Source organism: Impatiens glandulifera, chromosome 4 (genome assembly GCF_907164915.1).
Source record: "Impatiens glandulifera chromosome 4, dImpGla2.1, whole genome shotgun sequence".
NCBI classification, from domain to species: Eukaryota; Viridiplantae; Streptophyta; class Magnoliopsida; order Ericales; family Balsaminaceae; genus Impatiens; species Impatiens glandulifera.
Genome location: NC_061865.1, coordinates 59,152,481 through 59,178,348, shown reverse-complemented (window position 1 = coordinate 59,178,348; position 25,868 = coordinate 59,152,481). Strand labels below are relative to the sequence as shown.

At 26.3% G+C, this 25,868-nt stretch overlaps 4 protein-coding genes across 5 annotated transcripts; all 4 read left to right on the top strand.

Annotated features, from left to right (window-relative positions):
• The first annotated feature begins 604 nt into the window (after window positions 1-604).
• On the top strand, window positions 605-5,410 carry LOC124936503 (peroxisomal membrane protein PEX14). Of its 2 annotated transcripts, XM_047477006.1 has the most exons (13): window positions 605-886; window positions 1,234-1,472; window positions 1,595-1,643; window positions 1,889-2,073; window positions 2,483-2,672; window positions 2,833-2,922; window positions 3,545-3,607; window positions 3,703-3,776; window positions 3,870-3,912; window positions 4,007-4,074; window positions 4,180-4,224; window positions 4,319-4,387; window positions 4,766-5,410. In XM_047477006.1, the coding sequence occupies exons 1-13, from the start codon at window positions 835-837 to the stop codon at window positions 5,261-5,263; spliced, it is 1,665 nt and encodes a 554-aa protein (XP_047332962.1). In that variant the 5' UTR covers window positions 605-834; the 3' UTR covers window positions 5,264-5,410. The 2 variants fall into 2 exon arrangements, with proteins under 2 accessions (XP_047332962.1, XP_047332963.1); XM_047477007.1 differs by lacking the exon at window positions 3,545-3,607.
• A 1,498-nt stretch (window positions 5,411-6,908) lies between these two features.
• LOC124935564 lies at window positions 6,909-7,280 on the top strand. Its single transcript, XM_047475991.1, has one exon. It carries the CDS (start codon window positions 6,909-6,911, stop codon window positions 7,278-7,280), a length of 372 nt encoding a protein of 123 aa, XP_047331947.1.
• A 239-nt stretch (window positions 7,281-7,519) lies between these two features.
• On the top strand, window positions 7,520-9,233 carry LOC124935563. The gene is made up of 6 exons (XM_047475990.1): window positions 7,520-7,539; window positions 7,712-8,073; window positions 8,174-8,239; window positions 8,818-8,909; window positions 8,991-9,038; window positions 9,122-9,233. The coding sequence occupies exons 2-6, from the start codon at window positions 7,984-7,986 to the stop codon at window positions 9,231-9,233; spliced, it is 408 nt and encodes a 135-aa protein (XP_047331946.1). The 5' UTR covers window positions 7,520-7,539; window positions 7,712-7,983.
• Window positions 9,234-13,624: 4,391 nt separating this feature from the next.
• Window positions 13,625-16,105, top strand: LOC124936660. Its single transcript, XM_047477177.1, has 8 exons — window positions 13,625-14,177; window positions 14,647-14,680; window positions 14,765-14,959; window positions 15,046-15,135; window positions 15,246-15,311; window positions 15,495-15,586; window positions 15,676-15,723; window positions 15,808-16,105. Exons 1-8 carry the CDS (start codon window positions 13,780-13,782, stop codon window positions 15,926-15,928), a joined length of 1,044 nt encoding a protein of 347 aa, XP_047333133.1. The 5' UTR covers window positions 13,625-13,779; the 3' UTR covers window positions 15,929-16,105.
• The last annotated feature ends 9,763 nt before the right edge of the window (window positions 16,106-25,868 follow it).

Here is a 25,868-nt window from a genome sequence, read left to right as displayed (position 1 = left end):
GATCCATATTTAAATCATTCTCGCTTAACATTTGTGATTTATAATTAACTTAATTTAAAATACTAAAAACGAGAAATAATTTGGCCAACGAAATTATAATGAAAACAAGACTACGAAACTGTCGTAATCTGTCATATATGCATGAATTTTTTAAACTTTTTTCTAAAAAAATGACCATGTTCGAGAAATTTTTGTTCCGAATGATGTTCGAGAAATTTTTGTCGAACATTACCATTTGGGCATATATATATATATTAACTTGATTTTCAGTCTATATTTTATTAAGATGTCTTGAACATTATTATTTTAGTATAATTTTTTTTATTTATCTCTTATTTAAATATTAGATTCGTGACTTGTTTTCTCGTTTCTAACATTTTTTTATATACGAGAATTTTTTAAAATAAATTATAATTAAAATGAATATTTTCTCTTATTTAAATATTAGATTCGTGACTTGTTTTCTCGTTTCTAACATTTTTTTATATACAAGAATTTTTAAAATAAATTATAATTAAAATGAATAAAAAATATGAGAGTAAAATATTTTTTAACAAATCTTATCATTAAATAATTTTAGTATTTTGAGAAGTGGTGACGTGAGCAACTCTCTTTCTTTCTCTCTCTTCTTCAAGAAATAATGAGTTGGGGAAGATTGAATTTGACAGTGTGAACGCTTCGAAATGAGCAACAACCGCCGCTATCTGATCTTCATCTCAGCTATCTGATATCGCCGTCGCCGTCGCCGTCGTCCTCGTCGGAGCACGGTTCACTTCGAGGTCTGGATTTTCCGTTACCTGACTTTCTTCTTCTATCATCGTTTTTGTTTTCACTATGACGACGCCGTCTCCTCCTACTCCGACCGACAACAATCCACAAGTTCAAGGTGATTCTCCAATTCTCGTTTAGCTTCAGTTTGTTTATTCATGAACGGGATGATAAACCAAATGGATTCGGTATTTAGTTTTTCTGAAATTTAGGGATGAAAACGAATCGAAATTCTATTTTCTTTAAGCTGGATCAATTATGTTTCCTATCAATCTGACTGACGATTCTTAACTCATCTTAGGGTTAGAAATTTCGGAGAGCTGATTATGAATGTCTTAAGTATCCAAATTTAATGATTAACTTGCTTAATTAATGAAATTGCTACAAATTCACATAGGATTCTGTCATTGTATGATTATTATTGTGAGATTATATTTGAAATGACCTCCATGGTTATAATGACAGAGGCTGTGCAACCAACTCTTGAAAATCAGGATGCTGTGAAATCAGAAACTGTCAAAGAAATTTCTCCACCATCTGTGTTTGTAAACAGAGAACCAATTAGGGAAGACCAAGTTCAAAATGCTGTGAAGTTCCTTTCACATCCAAAAGTAAGAGGATCTGCTGTTATGTATAGAAGATCTTTTCTTGAGCAGAAAGGTCTAACAAAAGAAGAGATAGACGAGGCTTTCAGTCGTGTTCCTGTAAGCATGTTACCACTTTAATGCTCCTATTGATATGAAACCTTATATGGTGCATTTTAAAACTTTAGTTCTTGTAAATTCCATACTGTAATGAGGGCATTTATATTTATGGTTCATTGCAGGATCCCTCCCCTACTATTTCAAGTTCTGCACCAGGAGGCACAAATCAAGGTAAAGTGAATGCTGATTGCTTTAATGTAGGTCTTGATTTTTCACAGTTTTCACATCTTTCATCCCATCATCTACCACTTTATTAATCAAATCATCAACTAAAATACTCTTTATTTTTGAAAGTTTGAGTCATTTAACCCAAACTAATCCACTTTTTTTATCAAACTAAGTTTTTTTTTCTAACAAAAATCTGAATATTTTGAAAAAGCGCTATATCAAACAAGCTCTTGGTTTATTGGTTACAGATGCACAGATTAAGTCCTCGTCAAATTTTCAACCACAAGCTCCAAGCCAAGCTCTGCAGCCTGCAGCAGTTGCTCCAGCTGGTACCATTGCTAGATTGACATCAGCTCGGTTCCATTGGACCCATGCTCTTCTTGCTGTTGGATTTGTTGCTGTTTCTGGTGCAGGAACATTTGTAGTTTTCAAGGTATCAAAAAGGCTTTTTGCCTTGTCTAAGGAAGTCATAGGTGTACCTATTATACACTAGAACTGCTTAAATATCTGGAGCTTGTTCAATGAAGGATTATTTGGAAATAGTACGGATTATTTGAAAAAAAAAACATTTGGTCAAGAAGTGGATTATTTGGGTTATCACTAAAATATCTTTTGTATTTATTATTTTAAAATGTTATAAGAAATAAAGTAAGGGCGTTTTAGTTGATTATTTGATTGATGATGGGATAAAGGGTTTATTTGGATTAATCCTTCATCAAACAAAGCCTTGGTTAAAAGGAGTTCCATTGGAATATAGTGATCTCTTAGAATTCAGTTGGTGAATACTCACTTTGAATTCCAGTAGGCTCATGTATGATCAAAATGGTTTTTGTTTGTTTCAGAATGCTGTTATTCCTAGATTGAAATCTTGGATACGTAAGGTTGTTTTGGAAGAAGACGAAGAGAATGGAAAGAAAATCAGCTCAAAACATAGTATAGTCGAAGAAGCTGCTGCTGCTGCTAAAGATGCTGCTAGTGCTGCTACTGATGTGGCACGAGCCAGCCAGGAGATGTTGCTTTCGAAAAATGAAGGTACGATTAACAGATATATAGCAGCCTCAAATTTCATGCATTCAGTAATACTTCCTAATAGTTCCTATTGATTTCTAAGAGTTGATTGGATTTCATTCATATTATTTTTATAAAAAAAAAGGTAACACTTCTTATTGATGACATCACTCTTCCTTTCCAGAGAGAAAATTCTTTGAGAACCTTATGCAAATGTTAGATGTACAAGTTAAGGAGATGAAGTTAATGAACGATGCAATAAGGAAGCTGGAAGGTATACCCTATTTGAGGAAGTTATTTTTTGGGTAATTCTTGTGGCATTTGCTTCTATCTTTTCCAAAAACGCAGTTTTCGAATTCCAAGGATAGCTTTTGTGTTGTGATTTTTATCAGCTCAAAATGAAGTTGTTTTTTTTATGAAGGCCTTGTTTGATGTGGGTTATTTGAGATTATTTACAATAACATACTATTCAATCTACCATCACAAGCTTGTTTGAAGGAAAAGTGATTTTGTTTTTGGTTAGATGACTAAAATATCATTTTTATTTAAGACTTTTAAATATTACAAAACATAAAGTAAGGGTACCCCGGTATTTTAGTTGATGATTTGATTGTTGATGTGATCCAAGTAACCCCTCATTAAACACATCATCGATCATTAGAATTATCAACCAAAATACCAAATTACTCTTTACATTTTGTATTACATTTTAAAATATTAAATAATAAGGACATTTTGGTCATGTTACTCAAATAACTCACTTCTTACCCCCAAACAAGGATAATTGATCTGGGGTTATTTGAAGAAATTTGGGTTATGGTTTGAAAATCTTGTTTGATGAAAAAGTGGATTATTTGGGTTAAATTACTAAATTATTATTTTTTTTTTTTAAAAAGGTGACCATTTCAAAGGTGACCATTTACTAAAACAAGCGCAAGATGCGTTCAAACGTTCCGCAGGTGAATGAGAAAAATTACTAAAATATTTTTATCAAACAAGGATTTTGTAATTTTTCAAAACCAATATATAATGTAATTTTGTGTCCTTTTAACAGGATCAGGGTATTCCCATGACAGAATTCCTCCTTATGTTGAACAAGACCACAGAGGAATCATTAATAATTCAAGGGTAACTTGACATGGGCATAAGATGAAAGAACTTTCAAATTTGCAGACATGAATTCCTACAAGTAAACCTTACTCCTATGATTTATTTTTTCAGCAATTATATGCTAATGGAAAAGTGGATGTTAACTCGCATCCAGGTATTGTTGACTGAGGAAAATCTGATGAATTGTTCTTAGTTTAACTTATCTATATTGTAAATAAAATGTTTTTCGCTAATATATTTTCTTACAGTAAGAGCTCCATCACCCCCTGCACCAGTAGCGCCTTCTCCTGCACCTCATCCACAGTCCTATATGGATGTAGTTTCTTGTCCCTGATCTCTCTCAGGCTATGTTTGGATGTGTATTATTGGAATTTGAATTCTATAAGAATGTTGTGTTCTAATGTGATAATTCATTTTGCAGATTATGTCAATGATTCAGCGAGGGGAGAAACCTTCAAACATCAAAGTAAATTGGATTTCTGCTTTAAGTAGTTGCTATTGTTTTGACTGATGGGTTATAATGAATTTTTAACTGTGTTTATTTTCTTCTTTTCGTTCAGGAAATTGACGACAAGCCACCAAATCCTCACCAGCCTTTACCAAACGCTAGTCTTGCACCAAGAACAAAGGTAAAGTTATAACTGTTACTTAAAATCACTTCATTATTTAGATACAACTCAAATTAAGCTATGAAAACTTGGCTTAATTCTATAAGTTATTAACTACATAACTCAATAACCTTGTAAGATTATCCAAAAGACAACTTTAGCCCTGAAAATTATTCAACTTATGTTGTATCATATCAAGGGTAAAATAGGTTTTAAGCACTTTCTCATTCGAATCAACTTACATATGAAGTAATTTATAGTAGCAAATTCACATTTTCAGTTTGAATTCTCCTACTGGAAAATTTAAAAAACATTCCAACAGTTTCATGACACTTCTTCTTCTCGATTTGAAGTTAAAAATCTATGAGCCTACTAACGGTTTTTATTTGTCCCGATCAGCCTTGGGAGACTAATCAGGCTGCTAACAACTCAAGCAGGTTTTGGTCACAAGAAAGCAATTTAGGCGTCAATTACAACATTCAAGCTAATGGTCAGTCCAATAATCAAAAGAATAATGCCAGAATTACTGAGATCGAGAACGATGAAGAAGAGCAGCCCATATTCGGGCCTTCAGCTTACTCCTCACAGGTAAACAACAAACCGGTTCAACGATCATGGGTCCCACCTCAAGCACCTCCAGTGTTAATGCCCGAAGCAGCTGCTGCCATTCGACAGCCCAAGAAAATTCCTCCTCAGACAGCCCAGAAACAAACTATTGATGATGATAAATTGGCTTCCAGCTCGTCAGACCTTACGGATGAGTTGCAGAAGATCACTAAGATCTCTGAATTAGGCGGTGGGGATAGTTTTGTTGAGCAAAACTCCGATATCGGTGGGAAAGGGGGGTCGTCGGGGCTTATCGAGAATGAAATACAGGAAGTAGAAGAAGATTATTAGGTATGAAAAAACATATGAAGAAGGTATACTTGTTCTATTGAATCTATTATAAGGTAATCTAATACCTGTAAACACCCATTTAGAAATCAGTTGAATATTTTTGAATTAAGAAAATAAGGGAAAAAGGTTTTCCTATTACCTTTTTCAGGGGTGTCTGCTTTATGTGTTGTGTTACTTGTCTCAAACTCTATTTTATTATTATTATTATTATTATCCCAAGTCCCAACAGTTATATTTAAGCAATTTTTTACTATTATCTGACATAGACAATTCCATTTTATGTTTTCCAAAATAAGAGTTGATTAAACTACTTTGGTATAGCAATTAGCAACCTATTGGGGCTTGTTTGATGGTGGTTATTTAGGGTTCCTATTGGGGTTTGTTTTAAAAAATATTATTTGATGAAAATATAAGTTATTTGAGTTTTTAATTAATGTAATTACTATACTTTGTTTTCAAATTTAAATTTTTATAAAATTAAAGTAAGGGTATTATTGAAAAAAAAAATAATAGGCATATATTAGTTTTAAGTAAAAATTCTCAAATAATTCAAGTCATGTATCAGATGGAAATTTGAAACCCGTTATATAATTTTTTATTTATTTAAATATTTTATAAATGGTGTTTTGCGGGAATTCCCAAAATCAATTAAGGATGATATTAAAAAAAAATTCAAAATAAAAATAGAACAGGAAGGTAAATGCATTCTCCGTCCTCCGTTGTCATCCCTAATCTCAATAACTCATTTGATATATTCATTTTTAAAATTTTATTGAAATATTTTTACAAAATTAAATATAAAAAATTCAATTAATTTAAAAAATTAAATAATTCAAAAACAAATTCTTTATCTATACATAATCTCATTTCATGTCTTATTTATCAGATCACTTAATTCAAATGCTAAAGTAATTTATATTTTAACTTTATTATTATTATTATATATTAATACATTTTAAATCATTTTATTAAAATAATCTTTCCCTCCTCAAAACTATCCATCATCCAATTTTTTTTTTTTTAGAAAATCTCAATCCTAACCGGATCTAAGTATGACTTAATTGTAGATATATAAGAAAAAGACATTAGACTCAAAGTCTTCTCCACTTAATGCAATTAATTAGTATAATAACTTTTTATAATTCCCTTTTTAAGTACCATATAATTACATATTATTTCTCATAATTTTGTTCAACCCATTTGTTTGTATGAATTGGGTAAAATAATACCAAGATAATGAGGGACATTAGAATTGGAATCCCTGCTTACACATCACATCTTTTTCCCTCTTTCACATTGCTGCTTTATTCTCTTGTTTCTTTTTCTAAATATAGAATGACTAAAAAAGAACATATCACAAAAATTTGCATACACAAAAATTCATACACAAGACTGCAAGTCTGGTCCAATGTTCCAAACAACAAGATCTCATTGGGATAATAGAAAAAAAATATATATATATACATAATACATATAAAGAAAAAGAGAAACTTGACCCCTTTCTGACTCAGTTTTTATCTACAAAAGAATCAAATCATCTTCTTCTTCTGCCTATATACTTACTTTATTAATAACCCCCTTTTACATTACATTTTCAAATAATTTCAATTGGGTTTTCTCCAATTTTTGAGATCCAAAATACCCAATGAGTTTCTTGAAAGGATCATCAACTTGGGAACCAGTAATGACAAGAAACACATCTTCATTAAGCTATTGGTTCAATTGGAGAGTCATGGTTTGTTCTATATGGTTAATCATTTCTCTAGTTTTCTCATTTTTTCTCATTTCAAAATATGAAGGCTGGCCAAAAGGAAAAAACAGAGTCAGATTTGAAGAACAAGAACAAGAAGTTGAAGGAATTTTGTATGAAGATGAAGTTTGGCGACCATGTTTAAGAGGGATTCATCCAGGTTGGCTTCTGGTGTTTCGCGTTTTAGCGTTCGTCGTAATTCTCAGCGTTCTTGTATTGAATGTCGCAGTTGATGGCATCAACATTTTCTATTATTACACTCAGTAAGTTCAATAATTATAAATATCATTATGAAATTGAAATTATTATTGCAATTACAATAAACAAATTATTTGATATATAATAACACATTTTGATTTATGGTCATTAATGTACTTTTATTAAAACATGTTAATATAGAATGAAATGATCTATTATTAAAAACAATTAACATATATTTTCTTAAATTTATTTGAATGCTGAAGTATAACTTTGATTTATTTTTTTTTATAGATGGAGTTTTGCATTAATCACTATTTACTTTGGGGTAAGTTACTTATTTACTTGAACACATTTTTTTTTACACTTAAATTTTTTTTTTTTTTTTTTTTGAGAACGCTGGGTTCCGCTACTCCTATGGAGTGCGACTAATCCCCGCGGGTTAATTACACTTAAATTTATTTATTTTTTACCAAGAATGAATTGCAATATTTTGGCAGCTTGGATCAGTGCTCTCTATGTATGGTTGTTACCAATTTCTCAATAGAGTTGAAGACAATACTTTGAATAATCAAGTAACCGACGCTGAAATTGGAACGAGTACAATGTTGTCTAATGGCGCAAAAGAAGCACGCGAAAATCGTCAACAAATTAATGCTGGTTTTTGGGCCTATCTCTTCCAAATAATATTTCAGGTAAAACTTTTTGTACCGGATTTTTTCTGGCTAGAATGACACTCCAAAGTATCCGTTTTAAACATTCAAATATATAGATGAATCTAGGTGCAACGATTCTGACTGATGGCATGTTTTGGTTGATTATCGTTCCATTCTTAAAGATCAAAAATCACAATCTTAACTTCGTAAGTCTCTTAATAAACAAATTTCGTCACTTCTCTTATTTTCCGGAATAATTTGAAGGGAAAATATTGAATAGTAACAACATTTTTTTTGGTAATGCAGTTCATCATAAATATGCACACCATTAATGCCATTTTTTTGCTTGGTGATACAGCTCTCAATTCTTTGGTAAGTTGTTAATATATTTATTTGTAATAAGTGCAAAGAAAACAAATGCAACAACAAATTAACATGGACTATGTTGTCTCATTCAGAAGTGTAAATAATTCGGTTCAATTGATTTTTGTGTTGTTGATTCAAATTTTCTCTCGTCGATCGAAAGTTGAACGTCGATTCGGTTCAGTCGATTACAGTTCGGTTAATTTTAATAATTGAAAATTAATTAACAACAAAAAAATATATATTACAATAAACTAAAACATAAAAAATCAATATCTGAACATTCTTTTAAATATAATTTTAATAAATAACAGTAATTTTTTTTAATTGCTAAAATTTTAAATAAAACATCTATTTATTTATAAAAAAAAGTTCAACTATTAGTAAAAAGGAATAATTAGTCATACAAACATAATAAAATAAAACAAGAAATAGGTGAGTGTCAACATTTAAACTTTTTGATAAATAATAATACTTTACCACTATTGTAATAATAAATGTCAATATTGTTTTATCATTTAAACAGTCAGGTTACAAAAAAAAAAATTATGCTTTTATACTAATCTAAGCGTATATTACTATTACAGAGATTTCCGTGGTTTCGATTATCCTACTTTATTATTTGGACAGTGATTTACGTGATATTTCAATGGATAGCTCATATTTGCATCCCGCTATGGTAAGATTATCCGACAATATAACATAAACCCTAATAAAAAAAAATGGTTTCATTACTTACCATGAACCTCTTGAATTGCAGGTGGCCATATCCATTTCTTGACTTATCATCTACATTTGCTCCCTTATGGTAACTAATTCATTATTCATTCCTCATTACTATCAAAATTCGGAATACACATTTCATCTTATTGTTTATCGATTCATAATTAGGTATTTTTTGGTGGCTTTGATGCACATTCCATGTTATGGGGTTTTCGTTTTGATTATGAAGCTAAAATATGTCTTGCTCTCGAAATGGTCCATGATTCCTACACGTGCATGAAGAGCTAGAATTGGAGATTTATACAATATTTATGGTTATAAGGATTATGCCATAAAGAAGATTTAATAACATTAATAATACAATATTATTAATATGTAGTACATGGTCATCATTATACAAAGATACCTCAATTATATTATAATAAAAATTATTATTAAAATTATATATATCCCTTGAATCTAGTTATCTTAATTTAGTTGTTGTTTAATATCTATATGAAATATAAATATACATATTGATCACATTGTCAATATAAGTTCAAATAATATTTTGTTTTGTATTTTTAGTATTTGAGACAATGTACCCAAATATCATCTTCAATCAATTATGATCAAACCATAGTAAATTAAATTTTCATTCTTGTGTATAATAATTATTCTAATAAAAATCAAAGAACTCTATATATACACTTTAATTTGAAAAATTATTAGGATATACTCTAATTTAAAACATGATCAATGCTAAATTAAATATTATTCAGATCAATTCAGGTCCTTTGTGTCACATGTTCTATACAATGTAAGTGTTGTACACCTTTTTTGGATGAGATTTGGTTGATTATTTTGTAATCTTTTATCAAGTTTCAATATTTCATTTAAAATATTTAGGTTATAATTGTATTTTTGTTTAGGAAAACAAGTTTTAAATTCAATTATCACTATAACGTTTTATATGAGATATGACATAGCTAAGCCATTGTAGGGCCACTAAGTGAAAACCGCTTAATAAAACCCAAACTAATTTCAGATTTTTTTTTCTTAAAATAAATATTTACAAGTTTAAACATATAGTTTAAGACTTGCTAATAAATCTGTTAAAGAACTAGATTGTGCTAATATTTTATAATTTTAATACTATAAAAAACTTTAAAATAAAGTCAGGATATCTTAAATGCCGGATATCATGACTTAAAAAAAAACCTAAATTTAGAAAGAAAAAAAAAATGTATATACTCACTCATCTAGATAATATCATTTATTTCGATTTTCATGGATAATTTACTTGAAATTTATTCGGTGTAGGTTTATTATAATAAACCTTGTTTATTTAAAAAAATGTTAAGTGGTCTTAATTTTAAGATAAGAATATTTTTTGATAAAATATTTAAATGATATTAATATATAATGATAAAATATATATTTTTAAAAGATTAAAAGTTATTTTAATTGATAAATTGAATAACTTGATTAATGAGAAAAAAAATTAATATTTAATTATGATTGTATTAAAAATACGAACAAAACTGTTATTTTTTTATGTGTATGTTCTAATAAGAAATTAAAAAATTATTTGATTAAACAGGTAGATTATTTATAATGAATTATACATTATTATATTTAAATTTTAAATTTAATATAATTAAATTATAAATATTTTAGTATTCTAATTAATTAATTAAATGATTTGATAGTTAAAATAATAATAATATTAAAAAAAATAATAATAAAATAAAAATCAAACGAACATCTTAGAGCTTAGAGTTTGTTTGATGATGAAATGTTATTGGATTTGAAAATAAATGGTATTCATAATTTTTTTTATACAAAAATAATCCTTTAATCACTTAATTAATGAAGTAAAATATTTTTATTTTGATTTATAAAATTAAATTTTAAATATAAAAAATATTAGAATAATTTAATCAAATAATTAACTTTTTTTTATCAAATAATATTTAAGAAAAAAAATAACTGCACTCACGTACTTCGGTGTTTTCTAGAATTATTACGGTCGTGCCACTGCACTAAAGGACGAAAACGGTTTTTAAAATATTACTAACACACCTGAAGTCTTGTCCCTCATGCAGTTTGATCCTCTGATTCTTTAGACTGCTGATTTTAACTTTATTATTTTGATTTCTAACTTATTTTAAAATAATTTAGCTCTTGAGCTTTCTGCCTTTCCTCAAAGGAACTTCTAGAATTTGTTTCGTCTGATTTCAACCCCAAGTTTCACTTCCGAAATATTTTTAATAATTCAGAAATATTTTGACTCATGAACTTCCAGAATTCATCAATTCAACCTTTGAACTTCGTTTGAGTTCAATTTTGGACATAAGCTTCTAATTTCAAAAAAAATAAATTTTCTTTGTGCTTTTTTTTCTTACAAACAAACCTTCTCCAATAGATTTAAATATTTATTTCATCTTAGAAAAATCTGGAAAAAAATATGATGTACAAGAATATTATTTTTAATCATAATAAAAAAATTCATAATTTTCAATATTTATTTGAAAAATTCTTTAACTGTGTAATCTAATATCTTGAATTTAACTACTCTAAGAATCACAAAATTAATTCGGTAAGTTTTTGAAAATATTCTGACTAGCACAAAAGATTTTGGAATTTTTGGAATGCTTATGAAAAAATGTATATCTTTTGTAGTATTATAATAAGAGTTTTATAACTCCAAAATTTACAAACTCGATTTGAGTGTGCTCCTAATATTGACCAGCTCAAGAAATTTTTAAAAAATTGGAAACATTTTCAGAATGATACTCGTTTTAGTAGTGTCTTAAACACATGAGTTCTGTAATCTCGAAAATTCTAAAGAAAGCTTCAAGGTGTTTCTCGAAACAATTTCTACAAGATATGCAATCAGATCTAATATTAAACAAACATAGAATTTTTCACTTATGGATTATACTCTCATTTCTTGATTAGGAAAAGCATTCCGAACTCTTTTATTTTAACTTATCTACAACTAATGGACTCCTAGATTTGTTCTAGGAAACTAATAGGGCTAGCCCTTTTCGATATCCACAAGAGAAAAAAGTATTCCGAACTCAAAACGCAAGTGTAATAATCCTTTAAACATCAAGCAACCAACTGTTTAAGAGTAAAAACTGTCTGTTTATGATAGGCTTGTGGGACATAGCGTTGATGGTCATTTCTCATACGTAACCAAGCACCGAACTCTTAAAGCGGATACTTTAATTTTCTTTCTTTAGTATTTTGATAAGTAAACTAAAGTGTCGACTCTAAAGTCAATTAGATCAATTTATCCGCGAATGAATTGATTTAAAACTTGTATAGACCTATTTTAAAAGGTTAATGCTAGAGAACTCTATTTTTGGTTTCTCATCTCATTTGAGACGAGATGACTCCCAAGAGTGTTATTTTTCGTCTATTTTTTTAGATTCGAGTGAAATGTAAGTTAATGGGTTTTCTAACATAACATAAACGACACCCAAAATGTTTTCTTTCTTAAAATAGTGCATGGGTCAAACTTACCATAAAAAATCATTGTCTCATACAGTGAGAGCACGTGAGGAAGGTAAGGCATGAGGTCGACTAATTTTGGATAGCACGAACTGCCCTATTTTGAAAATAAAATGTTGAAAGGAATTTTGAATCATAAAAAACGCCTACAATCATTAGATTTTAAAAAATTAAATCAAATAATGATTTTATCCAAAAATCTAGATAAAATCAAGAAAACCTCATGATCAAACAAGCTCCTAATCTATATTAAGTCATGTTGATTATATTATAAGGTAGAAAAAGATCTGAATTCACAATTTATCTACATTAGTTATGGGTTCAACCACTTGGCTAAGAATCTTTTCCACTTGGGCTTGTCACAATTTTATTTTATTTATTTTATTTTTTTTAGGTATTTTTGAAATTTTGTTTAATAAGAAAGTAGGTTATTGGGGGTTTTTTTTATTTGTTAAATTATTATAATGTCCTTTTGTATTAAATTTTTTTTTAAGATAAAATAAATGTATTTTAGATGATAAAATGTATAATTAGAATGATAATGATGTGATATAGAGAATTTATAAAAAAAAAAACTAGATAAAATCCAAAAAAAAAAAAAATTAAACGAACTCTTAATGCATATTGTTGCATATTGTTACTAATAACTTTTCATAATTCTCTTTTTTTAATTACATTTCATAATTTTGTTAAACCAACCCATTTTTGTATGTGTGGGTGATGAATGGCTAAAATATTGTAAGATGGGACACTAGATTTTGATTATTTGATGAATGGGTTAAAGATAAATCATGGAATCTCTTCATCACTATAGCAAATGGGAAGAGATGCTTACACATCACATATTTTTCCCACTTTCACCAGCTGTTGCTGCTCAGCTTTATTCTCTTCTTTCTTTTTCTAAACATTGAATGACTAAAAAAAGACACAAACATATTTATCACAAAAATTTGCATACACAAAAATTCATACACAAGCCTTAACAAGACTGATGGTCTGGTCCAATGTTCCAAACAACAAGATCTCATTGGGATAAGAGAAAATATATATATAAAGTAAAAGAGAAACTTGCATTCAAAGCACGACCCTCTTCCCTTTTTACCCTAATCTGACTCAGTTTTTATCTGCAAAAGAATCAAAGCATCTACTTTATTAGTACCCTCTGTTGATTTGTGAACTCACCCTCCTTTTCCTTATGCCATTCCCCATTTACATTTTCAAATAATCCCCCATTTCCCCATTCTCCCTATGTTCTTCAATTGGGTACATTTCTAAATCCAAATCCAAATCCAGAATACCCATTTGAAAACCTTCAAACAACAATAATGGGTTTCTTAAAAGGATCAACTTGGGAACCAGTAATGACAAAAAACACATCTTCATCAAGCTATTGGATCAATTGGAGAGTTCTGGTTTGTGCAATATGGTTAATCATTCCTCTAGTTTTCTCATTTTTTCTCATTTCAAAATACGAAGGTCCACATAAAGGGAAAAACAGAGTCCATTTTGAAAATAATACAGTTCCAGTTCCAGAGGAAGAAGATGAAGATGAAGAAGAAGATGCAGGAATATTGTATGAAGATGAAGTTTGGCGGCCATGCTTAAAAGGGATTCATCCGGTTTGGCTTCTTGCATTTCGCGTTTTAGCGTTCGTCGTGATTCTCAGCGTTCTGGTTTTGAACGTTGCCGTTGACGGCGGCGATATTTTCTACTATTATACTCAGTAAGTTCACTTTTTTATTAAATAGAGAAAAAGAAACAATATCATTACAATGATAATTATATATCATTACGAAATTGAAATTATTATTGCAATAATTAAATTATTATAAACAAGTCAATTATCTAATCATTTCATATATAATAATAACACATTTTTATTTATGTTTATTAATTTGCTTATTATTTAACTTTTAGTAATAATACATTTTTCAGTTTTAGATCTAAATATCTTTGCAATCATTATAGACCGGATTGATTTTGGGTTTTATTAGATTTTTATTCATTTTTTTAAAGAAAAAAAAAATTAGTTTAAAATTTATTTGCATTTTTTCACTTTGTGTTTGTCAATGTTGGTTAAACAAGTTAAAATAGAATGAAATAGACTTCTATTAAAAAAGAAAGTTAACATATATTATCTTAAATTTATATGAATGCTGAAGTATAACTTTTATTTATTTATTTATTTATAGATGGAGTTTTGCATTAATCACCATTTACTTTGGGGTAAGTTACTTATTTACTCGAACACTTTCTTTTTCTTACTTAAATTTGTTTTTTTACCAAGAATGAATTGCAATAATTTGTCAGCTTGGATCAGTGCTCTCTATGTATGGTTGTTACCAATTTCTCAAGAGAGTTGGAGGCAACACTATGAGTAATCAAGTAACCGACGCTGAGATCGGAACGAGTACAATGTTGTCTAATGGCGCAAAAGAAGCACCCGAAAATCGTCGACAAATTATTGCTGGTTTTTGGGCTTATCTGTTCCAAATAATTTTTCAGGTAAACTCTTTTATTTTACCCGAGTTTATTTTTATGGTGGCTAATATGACCATTCAAAGTCATAACTCGTTTTAACGTTCGAACAGATGAATGCAGGTGCTGTGATTCTTACTGATTGCGTCTTTTGGTTGATTATCGTCCCATTCTTGGAGATCAAAGATTGTAATCTTAACTTCGTAAGTCTCTTGATAAACAAATTTCCTTCTCTTATTTTTTCGAATAATTTAGAAGGGAAATATAGACTTAGTAATATTAACAACATTAAATTTGTTTGTTTGTAATGCAGTTCATCATAAATATGCACACCATTAATGCCATTTTTTTGCTTGGTGATACAGCTCTCAATTCATTGGTAAGTTATTAATATGTTTTATTTGAAATAATTTAAGTGCAAAGAAAACAAATGCAACAACAAACATGTACTATGTTGTCTCGATTATAAGTGTAGGCGGTTTAGTTAGTCTTTTCATCGAAAAATTCAACTTAACTATCTATGCTTTTACATTCCTCTAACGCTATCCTTATACTATTACAGAGATTTCCTTGGTTTCGAATATCTTACTTTGTTATTTGGACTGTGATTTACGTGATATTTCAATGGATAGCTCATGTTTGCATCCCGCTATGGTAAGATTACCCGACAATGAAACATAAACCCTAATAAAAACAAAAAATGGTTTCTTTACTTACCATGAATTGAACCTCTTGAATTGCAGGTGGCCATATCCATTTCTTGACTTATCATCTACATTTGCTCCCTTATGGTAAGTAATTCATTATTCATACCTCATGACTATCAAAATTCGGAATACACATATTCATATGTTGTGTTGTCGATTCATAATTAGGTATTTTTTGGTGGCTTTGATGCACATTCCATGCTACGGAGTTTTCATTTTGATCATGAAGCTAAAGTACGTCTTACTCTCGAAATGGTTTCCCGATTCCTACATGTGCATGAAGAGCTAGAATTGGAGATTGATACAATTTTTATGGGCTAAGAATTATGGTTAATTTCTTCCATAAAGAAGATAAAGTGTTGTAGATTTTTTGCTACAATTAATAGTATATAGTACAATTGTTGTTAATATTTAATACATCATCATCATACAACACAAGGAAATTGAAGTGTTTTTCAAATTGACCCATAAGATCATGTGATTCTAATAGAAGGTGAATGGTTGCTCAAATTCTTTCAGAAAACTTTTTTTATAGCGTTTTTTATAATATGATTCAAGATAATTTATGACAAATCATATCATAACTTAAACAAAATAATTTTTTTTTTGTAAGTTTTAATTGTTATATCTATTTTGTTGTGATTTAGTGTATTAATAAAATGTGTGTTTTTTTTAAATAGTTTAAGTTATTACATAACACCTCCATCATGAATCATATGGAATTATTACAACATTTATTTTAATTCAGTGTCAATATTGAATATTTTCATAGTTTATAGTTAAATATGAACACTTTTGTTAAGATCAAGGAGTTTTCCTAATATATTTAATGAGTACTGCCAAAAATAAAGGAAGGGGGTCTAGTATTACATTTAAAAAAAAGACAGTATTAAATCCCTTAATAATACCAATCATTGGTATAATTATAATGACCATGGCCATTTATTCCATAAAAAATAAAAACAATTTCTCAAATTTGATTTTAATATGAAAATTTGAGTTTTTTGGGTTCACTTGAATATTGGATTTAGTGTCAAATGATTTTTTAATTATAAAATTTATTCACGATTCCACTTACAACTATAGAAATATGAATCATTGTATGATCAAATTATTCTGATAACATACCAATTACATATTTTCAACCTAAAAATATACATATAGGCATGGTTCAATTGTAGTTTTTTTTAAAAAAAAATTAACCATAAATAAAACCTTTTCACTCACTTTTCCTTCAATTATAAATACCCTCTATTTTATTTTTAAATATTTTATTACTATATATTAATACTCTTTTAAATCATTTATATAAAAAAAATACTTCTCAAAATCACCTTCTACCCACCTTTTTTTTAATAAACCCACAAATAAGGTGAGACATTCCACAATAATCGAGAGTTTAAATCTTGTTTATTTAAAAAATGTTGAGGGGTCTTAATATTAAGGAGTATTTTTTTTTATAAAAAGATTTAAAGAATATTAATATAATAATAAAATAAATATTATTTTAATAAAAATATTTTAATATTTTAATTAATGAATTAATTTGTGATTTAATTAATAAAAGAGAATATAAATTAATATTTATTGAATTATATAAACAAACAAGCTCTTGATTTATTTTTTTTATGTGCACAAATTTTAGTAAGAAACTTTGTCACTGGTTTGCTTGAATCTTCTATATTCATTTCTATATTCATTTCTTTGTGGACAAGGGAGAACATAAATTTAGTGTCATGAATGTTATCGATAATAATGTGACAATGCGTAAGTGTACTTGAAACCTATCAAATGTTGTCGCATCATTTTTGACACGATGATACCAAATTTTTGCTAAACTTTAATTAAAATAAATTATAAATATTTTAATTGATAAATAAAATAATTTGATGGTTAAAATAATAATAATATAATAAATTTTTTAAATAATAAAATAAAAATTAAATGTATTCACATTTTTTTTAACAATTTAGTCACCCAATTAATCAACTAAAATATTTTATTTTTATTTATATACAAAAAAATATATTTAAATAATTTAACCAAATAACTCAAATAATATTTTTTTTATCAAATAATATTTAAAAACAAATAAATAACCCAACATCAAACCAGCTATTACCAACCATAGTCATATATATTGGCCTGGAAAATATCAAATGAGTCATAATAAATGAAATTATTGTTTCAAAAAAGTCAATGTTCGTACACCACTATATAAATATCTACTTAGGTCCACAATAATAAAGAGCCTATTAAATATTAATACCTATTTAACAAAAAAACAAAAAAAATAGAGGAAATAGTGAACTTGTCATATTTTAATTACTATTGAGAAGAAGCTCTTACTTTTTTTTTTAAGCAACAAAGACATGATCATTTTTTATATTTAAGAGATTTGTTTTTTTAAATTGTTTCGGTATGAATTTTTTAAATAACCCCATGTAAATCAAACATTATTATACTCATCTCTTATCAATTATATCGTTCAATTCATTACCCAAAATACTAAAATACCATTTATTTTAATTTTTATTTATTTATATATATTAATACTCTTTAAATATTTTTACCAAAAATAATTATTACCTTTTCAAAATCATCACTTATCATTCAATTTTTTTTTCTCTCTTAATTTTTTTTTTTTTAACCCATTACCTAACCAGCTCTAAGTTGAGATCGGTATAAATTTATTATGATAAATTTGGTTTGTTAAAAAAATGTTGAGTGTTGTTAATTTTGATTTGGACATGTTTTTGTTTAAAAAAAAATTAAAATGTTTTAATATATAATGTTAAAATTAACTTTAGTTTTTTAAATAGATAATATTTTAATATTTTGATTAATAAATTGAGTGATGTGATTAATAAAAGATTAGATGAAATAATGTATGATTATAGTTAAATAAAATTAAAAACTCAACCGAAAAAATTAGATTTGTATGAAGTTATCACAAATTAACACATTATTACTCTCTTCAATTTAAGTTGTTCTTAGTGGAAAAAAAACTTTTAAATAATTTTTTCCAAAAAAAAAACTCTTAAATTATATTTTTATCAATTAGATTATTTGATTATTCAATTGTTGGTATAATCGTATAATATAACCATTTCGTAATCAAGTTTATTATTAAAAAAAATAGTTTAAACAAAACACTAAATGACACTAGAACAATAATATACAAAATCATAATCTCAAATATTATAAATTAATCCTTCTGAGGTAAATTGTTAACTTCTTATCTTGAGAAAAATAAAATAAACAAATCATAAAAAATATATTTTCCATTTATTAACAATGATTCCATTGTGCCTAATATAGACTTTTTTTTTTTTTGAATAAATAAAAAAAAAGGACTGAAGATCCCATAGGGCCATAATAGTGACCAATACTAAAATTAATATTGATTGAATTAGGCATATTTCTTTATTAAAGTTGTGACTCTTAATAAATCGATTATAATTTGTAATAGTTTAACCAAATTTAGTCGTAACCTAACATTATTGGCAGCCACACATTGGATTTGGTTATACTAACACATCCAATTAATTCATTTGATACTATATACTGATTATGTGTCTATATATGACTATTTTAATCAATTTTATTTTGTTATAAAACTTTTATTTTCATGATTTTATTAACATATAGTCAGACTAACAATTTATCATAAATAATAACCTATATTTACATAACACGTGATTAAGTTTAAATATCTAATTCTGAAATATTTAGATTTTCTTTTATCTAGTCCCGATCAACAACTCATCTGAATTATTGTAAATCTAACATTTTAATCTCAAAACAATATATATACATTCAAAAGAATTGTGAATCTCAATAATATTTTGTCTAAAATAAATACATTCAACAAAAAAATCACTTTCGAATAAGAAAGAAGTTATAATATAAAAGAATAACATTAATAATAAATATAAAAAAAAAAAAAAATATACTTATAAAATACAAATTAAAGAAAAGATCAATAATCTCTTACCAATTAGGGGAGATATATTCACATGTTAAATGAAAAATTAAGGATAAAAATATAATATCATAAACTTAACAAAAATTAAAGTTTTTGTGTGTGCTTGAAAAATATTTGAGATGAGTTTAAAAGAAATAAAAAAAAATTATGATTAAACGAATTAATCAATATGAAATTTGCCTTTTTTTTAATTAGAGAAGTAATTAATAAAAATAAAATTTTGAATCTTCTACCTTAATTGGTAAGTAATGATAAATTCAAATTTATGTTATAAATATTGTCGGTAACGGTAACGATGTAATAATGATGTAATAATAATGTCAGTTTAGAAAAATGTTGTAGCCAAATTATTACTTTATATTATTTATCCTTCATTTTATATTATGATTTTCTTTTATCTTGGGTTTTAAGAATATTATTAAATATTTGAAAGAAAAAAATTATTTGATAAAATCAGATTATTTAGGATGAGTTATCAATCTTTTATATTTAAAATTAAAATTTAATATATTATAAATATTTTAGTATTTTAATTGATAAACAAAATAATTAGATAGTTATAACGGATAGTGTTTTATGTAACCATATGTCAGTGTAGAAAAATGTTTTAAATCCTATCAAATCAAATGTTGTAGTCAAATTCTTACTTTATATTATTAATCCTTCATTTTATATTATTAATTTTTTTTATCTTGGGTTTTAGGAATATTATTAGATATTTGAAAGAAAAAAATTATTTGATAAAATCAGATTATTTAGGATGAGTTACCAATCTTTTATATTTAAATTTAAAATTTAATAAATTATAAATATTTTAGTATTTTAATTGATAAATAAAATAATTAGATGGTTATAGCTTATAATATGATAATATTTTTTTAAATAATAAAATAAAAATCAAACTACATCTTAGAATTGTTTTGGAATTATCTTCATTAAAAATAACTTTAATATTCATATTTTTAACAATTCAATCATTCAATTAATCAAATAAATCATTTTTATTTTTATTTATAAAATTTAAATACAAAAATATATTAAAATAATTTAACCAAATAACTCAAATAACATAATTTTTTTTTTTATCAAATAATATTAAAAAAAACAAATAACCCAACATCAAACAAGTTATATATAAGACACCATCCATCTCATAATCACATTTTAATCTTGACATTTTCATTACCAACCATAGTCATATATATTGGCCTGGAAAATATCAAATAAGTTAATATATGAAATTATTATTTTACAAAAGTCAATGTTCGTACATATATATATATATATATATATATATATATATATATATATATATATATATATATATATATATATATATATAGGTCCACAATAAATAAAAATAAAATCAAGAAATAGTGAACTTGTCATATTTTGATTACTATTGAGAAGAAGTTCCAAACTTTTTTCTTTTTTTCAACAAAGACATCATTTTATTTATATTAAAGTGAGATTTGTATTTTTAGTTGAGATCGGTGTAATAAACTTAATTTATTTAAAAAATGTTGAGTGTAGTTAATTTTGAAGTGTGCTTATTTTTGTTAAAAAAATTAAAATGTATTAATATATAATTAATAATAAAATAAATTTTATTTTTTAAATAAAGAATATTTTAGTATTTTGATTAATGAATTAAGTGATATAATTGATGAGAGATGAGATGAAATGATGTATGATTATAGTTTATTTGTACGAAGTTATCACGAATTAATATATTATTGTTCTCTTCAATTTAAATTGTTTTTAGTGAAAATAAAGTAAGAGATATTTGATCTCTTAAATAATATTTTTATCTATTAAATTATTTGATTATGCAATTGTTGGTATAACCATACAATATAACCATTTCTTAATCGAGTTTATTATAAAAAAAAAATAGTTTAAACAAAACACTAAAAAAAGATAAAAATGTCTTGTTCGGATTGGAGTTTTTAAAAAAACTTAAAGAGAAAAAAAAGTAATAATTAGTGATGATTTTGAGGAGGTGATGATTATTTTTGGTTAAAAAATTTAAAGGGTATTGATATATGAATAAAATAAAAAATAATAATTTAAAATAGAGGGTATTTTAGTATTTTGGTTAATGAAATGAGTGATATGATGTTGATAAGTGATGGATTGAAAAATTGAATTTGAATGAATTTTTAAAAAAATTTAAAGAGAACCGGGACAAAGAATAAAAATATACAAAAACGATAATTCCAATGTACCTAACTATAGATTTTTTTATTTTTTTTTAATAAATTTAAAAAAAAAGGATGGAAGATCCCATAATAGTGACCAGTACTGAAATTAATATTGATTGAATTAGACATATTTCTATATTGAAGTTGTACTTAATAAATCGATTATAATTTGTAATAGAATAACCAAATTTAGTCTAGCATTATTGGCAGCCACATAATTGATTTGGTTATACTAACACATCCAATTAATTCATTTGATACTATATACTGACTATATATGAGTCTGTGACAATTTTAATCAATTTTATTTTGATATATACATGATTTTATTAACATATAATCAGACTAATAATTTATCATAACTAATAACCTATATATTTAAAGAACACATGATGATTAAGTTCAAATATCTAATTCTGAAATATATAAATTTTCTTTTATGATCAAAACTCATACGAATCATCTTAACTATATAATAATATAGATAGTCATTCAAAAAAATTGTGAATCTCAATAATATTATATCTAAAATAAATAGATTCACCAAAAAACAAAACACTTTCATCTAAGAAAAAAGTTATAATATAAAATAATAACATTAATAACAAATATAATATATAAAATACAAATTAAGGAAAACATCAATAATCTCTTACCAGATGAGGGGAGATATCTTCAAGTGTTCAATGTATATGAAATCTAATTAAGGATAAATATAATATCAAAAAATAGAGTTTTTGTGTGCTTTAAAAATATTTTCAAAAAAAGCAAAGAAAAAATTATGGTTAAACAGATGAATCAATATGAATTTTGTCTTTTATTTTTAATTAGAGAAGTAATTAATAAATAACATTAAAAATAATATAAAATTATAAGTTATGTCACCTCTCTACCGGACAAAATAAAATTTTGAGATCATTTTTAAACTTATCCTAACCCTTTTGTAGGTCCGTCTCTCAGGTATATATAAAATTATTAAATTGAGAGTTGTATCCATTTATAGAACTATAAATAAAGAATGAAACGACCAAGTTAAATGAGGGAAAATATGATTAATAAAAACTTTGAATTAAATAATAAAAATTATTCATTTCAAAATTGGTGAACTCTAAAGAAACGCCAAAATACTTACCTAATATCTCTGATTTTTTGGGACCATATAAAGAAGACAAATTTTGACTTATTGGTGAATCCCTAACTTAACTTTTTTTTTTAGTTTTATTAATATTCATGAAACAACATTTATATTATATTCAATAAAAAATAATTATCTGTATACAAAATTAATTTTAATTAAAATAATTTATAATATAAATAATCTAATATATTAATTAAATATTTGTCTTGATTAATAATATATTTATTTCACTATTAAAAAAATATATATGAAATATAAGTATACATCTTGATAACATTTTCAATATAAATTCAAATGATATTTTGTTTTAATAGTTGAGACATGACACATAAATATTATCTCCAGTCAAGTTGAGAAAAACTCATCACAAACCAACAAAGAGAGCAATTCGAATATGTTTATCCCATTTTAATAATTATTCTAATAAAAATCAAAACTCTGTACACTTTAATTTAAAAAATTATTAGGAATGATCAAATTTAAAGTAAAGTGCATGAGAGTACTTACATTTTCTTAACTTTAATAATTAAACAATCTTACACGGCATTACTTTGGATTATTGTTTATATATATATACACTTATACGTTGGTGCCACCTATAAAAAAAATATATATATATATTATGTTAGACTAATGAAAACACAAGTAACTTCATTATGCGTCTGCGCAAATGCATTTTACCCAAAATTCATCTTCGCAAACACAAAATGCGCAAAATGCATTCGCGCATACGCAAAATGTAATATACGCAGACGCAAGATGCATAAGAACTGGTTTCAGCTATAACCAATCAATATAAAACTTACCCATCGGCGTTTGTTGAAGATCTAACTTGGTGGAGTCGGGGGCTACAGTTCGGCGTAGATGCTACAGTCGTAAGAGGGATAGTAGACGGGGAAGCAGATGTCCGGCAATAGCAGAGACGTGTCGTCGAGGCGAGGATAGCAGAGATGCCCAGTTGCCCTGAGTGAGAAGAAGAAAGTAGAATAGAAGAAGAGAGAAATAAGAGAAAAGTTGTTAAAAGGGTAATTTAGTCTTTTTGCAAAAAAAAAAAAAATAATTCTCTTTCTTCAAATTCCTCTAGTATGTATAGCCTCCCTCTTTTTCCTTTTTTGTTTTTTGTTTTTATGCATAGATTAATTTGGTTGATGGTAGGTCTTACTTTTTATTTGTCATCTTTTATTTAGTTTCAATATTTCATTTATAATATTTGTGTTGTAATTGTATATCTTAACAAAAAATTGTATTAAAAATCAGTCTTAAATTCGATTAACATTAACAAAAATATATATGAAACACTAATAAATTTGTAAAACAAAATTGTGCTATTTTTTTTTATAATTTTATCCTTTAATATTATATATCTCATTTTTTTTTTTATCAAAATACAAAATATATAAATAAAGTCGATTACAATATCTTAATTGTGTATCATGATACCGGTTAGATATCTAGTCTTGAAATAACAGAAAATATATTATAAAACGATGTTACAAAGATTAAATAAATATAATATTACAAAGAACGAAATCACTCGAATAAAATGTTGGTTTGAGACGTGCTTAACACATTTTCCTTAAAACAGTTTTACTGTCTCTCTTTGTGCTGAAGCTTATCGCAGATGACTATCTCTCAAGGTACAATGAATCTAGTAGTGATTTAGCACTAGAATCACTACGCAACGAACTTGACAAAGTACCTGAATCGATCACCGAGTTTCAACGAAAATATGACGAGTCAAAAACTCGAAAGACACTCAATTGAATGAAAAACTCGAAGAACACTCACTTGAGTGAAGAACTCAAAAAACACTTAATAAAACAAAAAAAAAACCTTTCAAACTCTAGAGAGATTATAGAACGAAAACCTTTCAAATTCTAAAGACTCCGAAATAGTGAAAAAGAGATATAAACTATATTAAAAGTTCCAACATGTGAAGATTATAGTTGGAAATTAAACTGTCACAATAAATTCATTTATTAATACAACTGTCGGTAATTCATCCAACAACTGTCATTCCTATACTCTTCACATTTCAAGACTCTTGACATTCGATCTTATCCATTATCCATTGACATTAAATTTCACCGAAAATTCACATTTGAATTTGGTATAAATTTATATATTTTTTGGATTAAATTACATTTCATTTATTTATCCAAATTGTCATTTTCATTTAACTAATAGAACTAGGAAGATCCCCGTGCTATGCACACGGATAAAAATATATTGTTACAACATTCCGTGTTCATCAAATTTGGTGTTGAATTAAAAATATAAAGTGTTATTAGCTTAGTTGGTTAAAGTGTTATACTTGTTTTGTTAGGTTGCGAGTTTGAAACATACCTATATCATTTTTAATTTTATTTTTAACCGTTTTAAGTTTGTAGGCGAGTCAACCCATAATCCGACCCAAGTATCTATTTATTCTCACATATATATTCAAATTAACCACAACTCTCGACCCGACAATCCGGACACTTTCAAAATTAAGCATTATATATATATAGATTAGTTTAAAATTCCAACAATACCTTTCTTTAAAAAAAAATCTTTAATTTTGTATATTATCACTCTTTATATAATTTTGATTCTTTGTAATAATTTGCTACAATTATTTTGTTAAATAATTTAACGTAAAAAATCATAATCATACTCATTTTATATTTAAACGCAATTTTCTCTATACATCACTCCTCCATAAAAAAATTGGAACGAATCAGTTGAGTATAAATTAAATATTATCATTGAGTATAAATTAAATATTATCAAACGTAATGAATAATTTGAATATAAACATAATCAAACTTACCCATAATGACATTTACTTAGGACTTGATTGATTTTATTTAAATAACACATACTAATCAATATTATTTTACTCTCATTCTTATATATT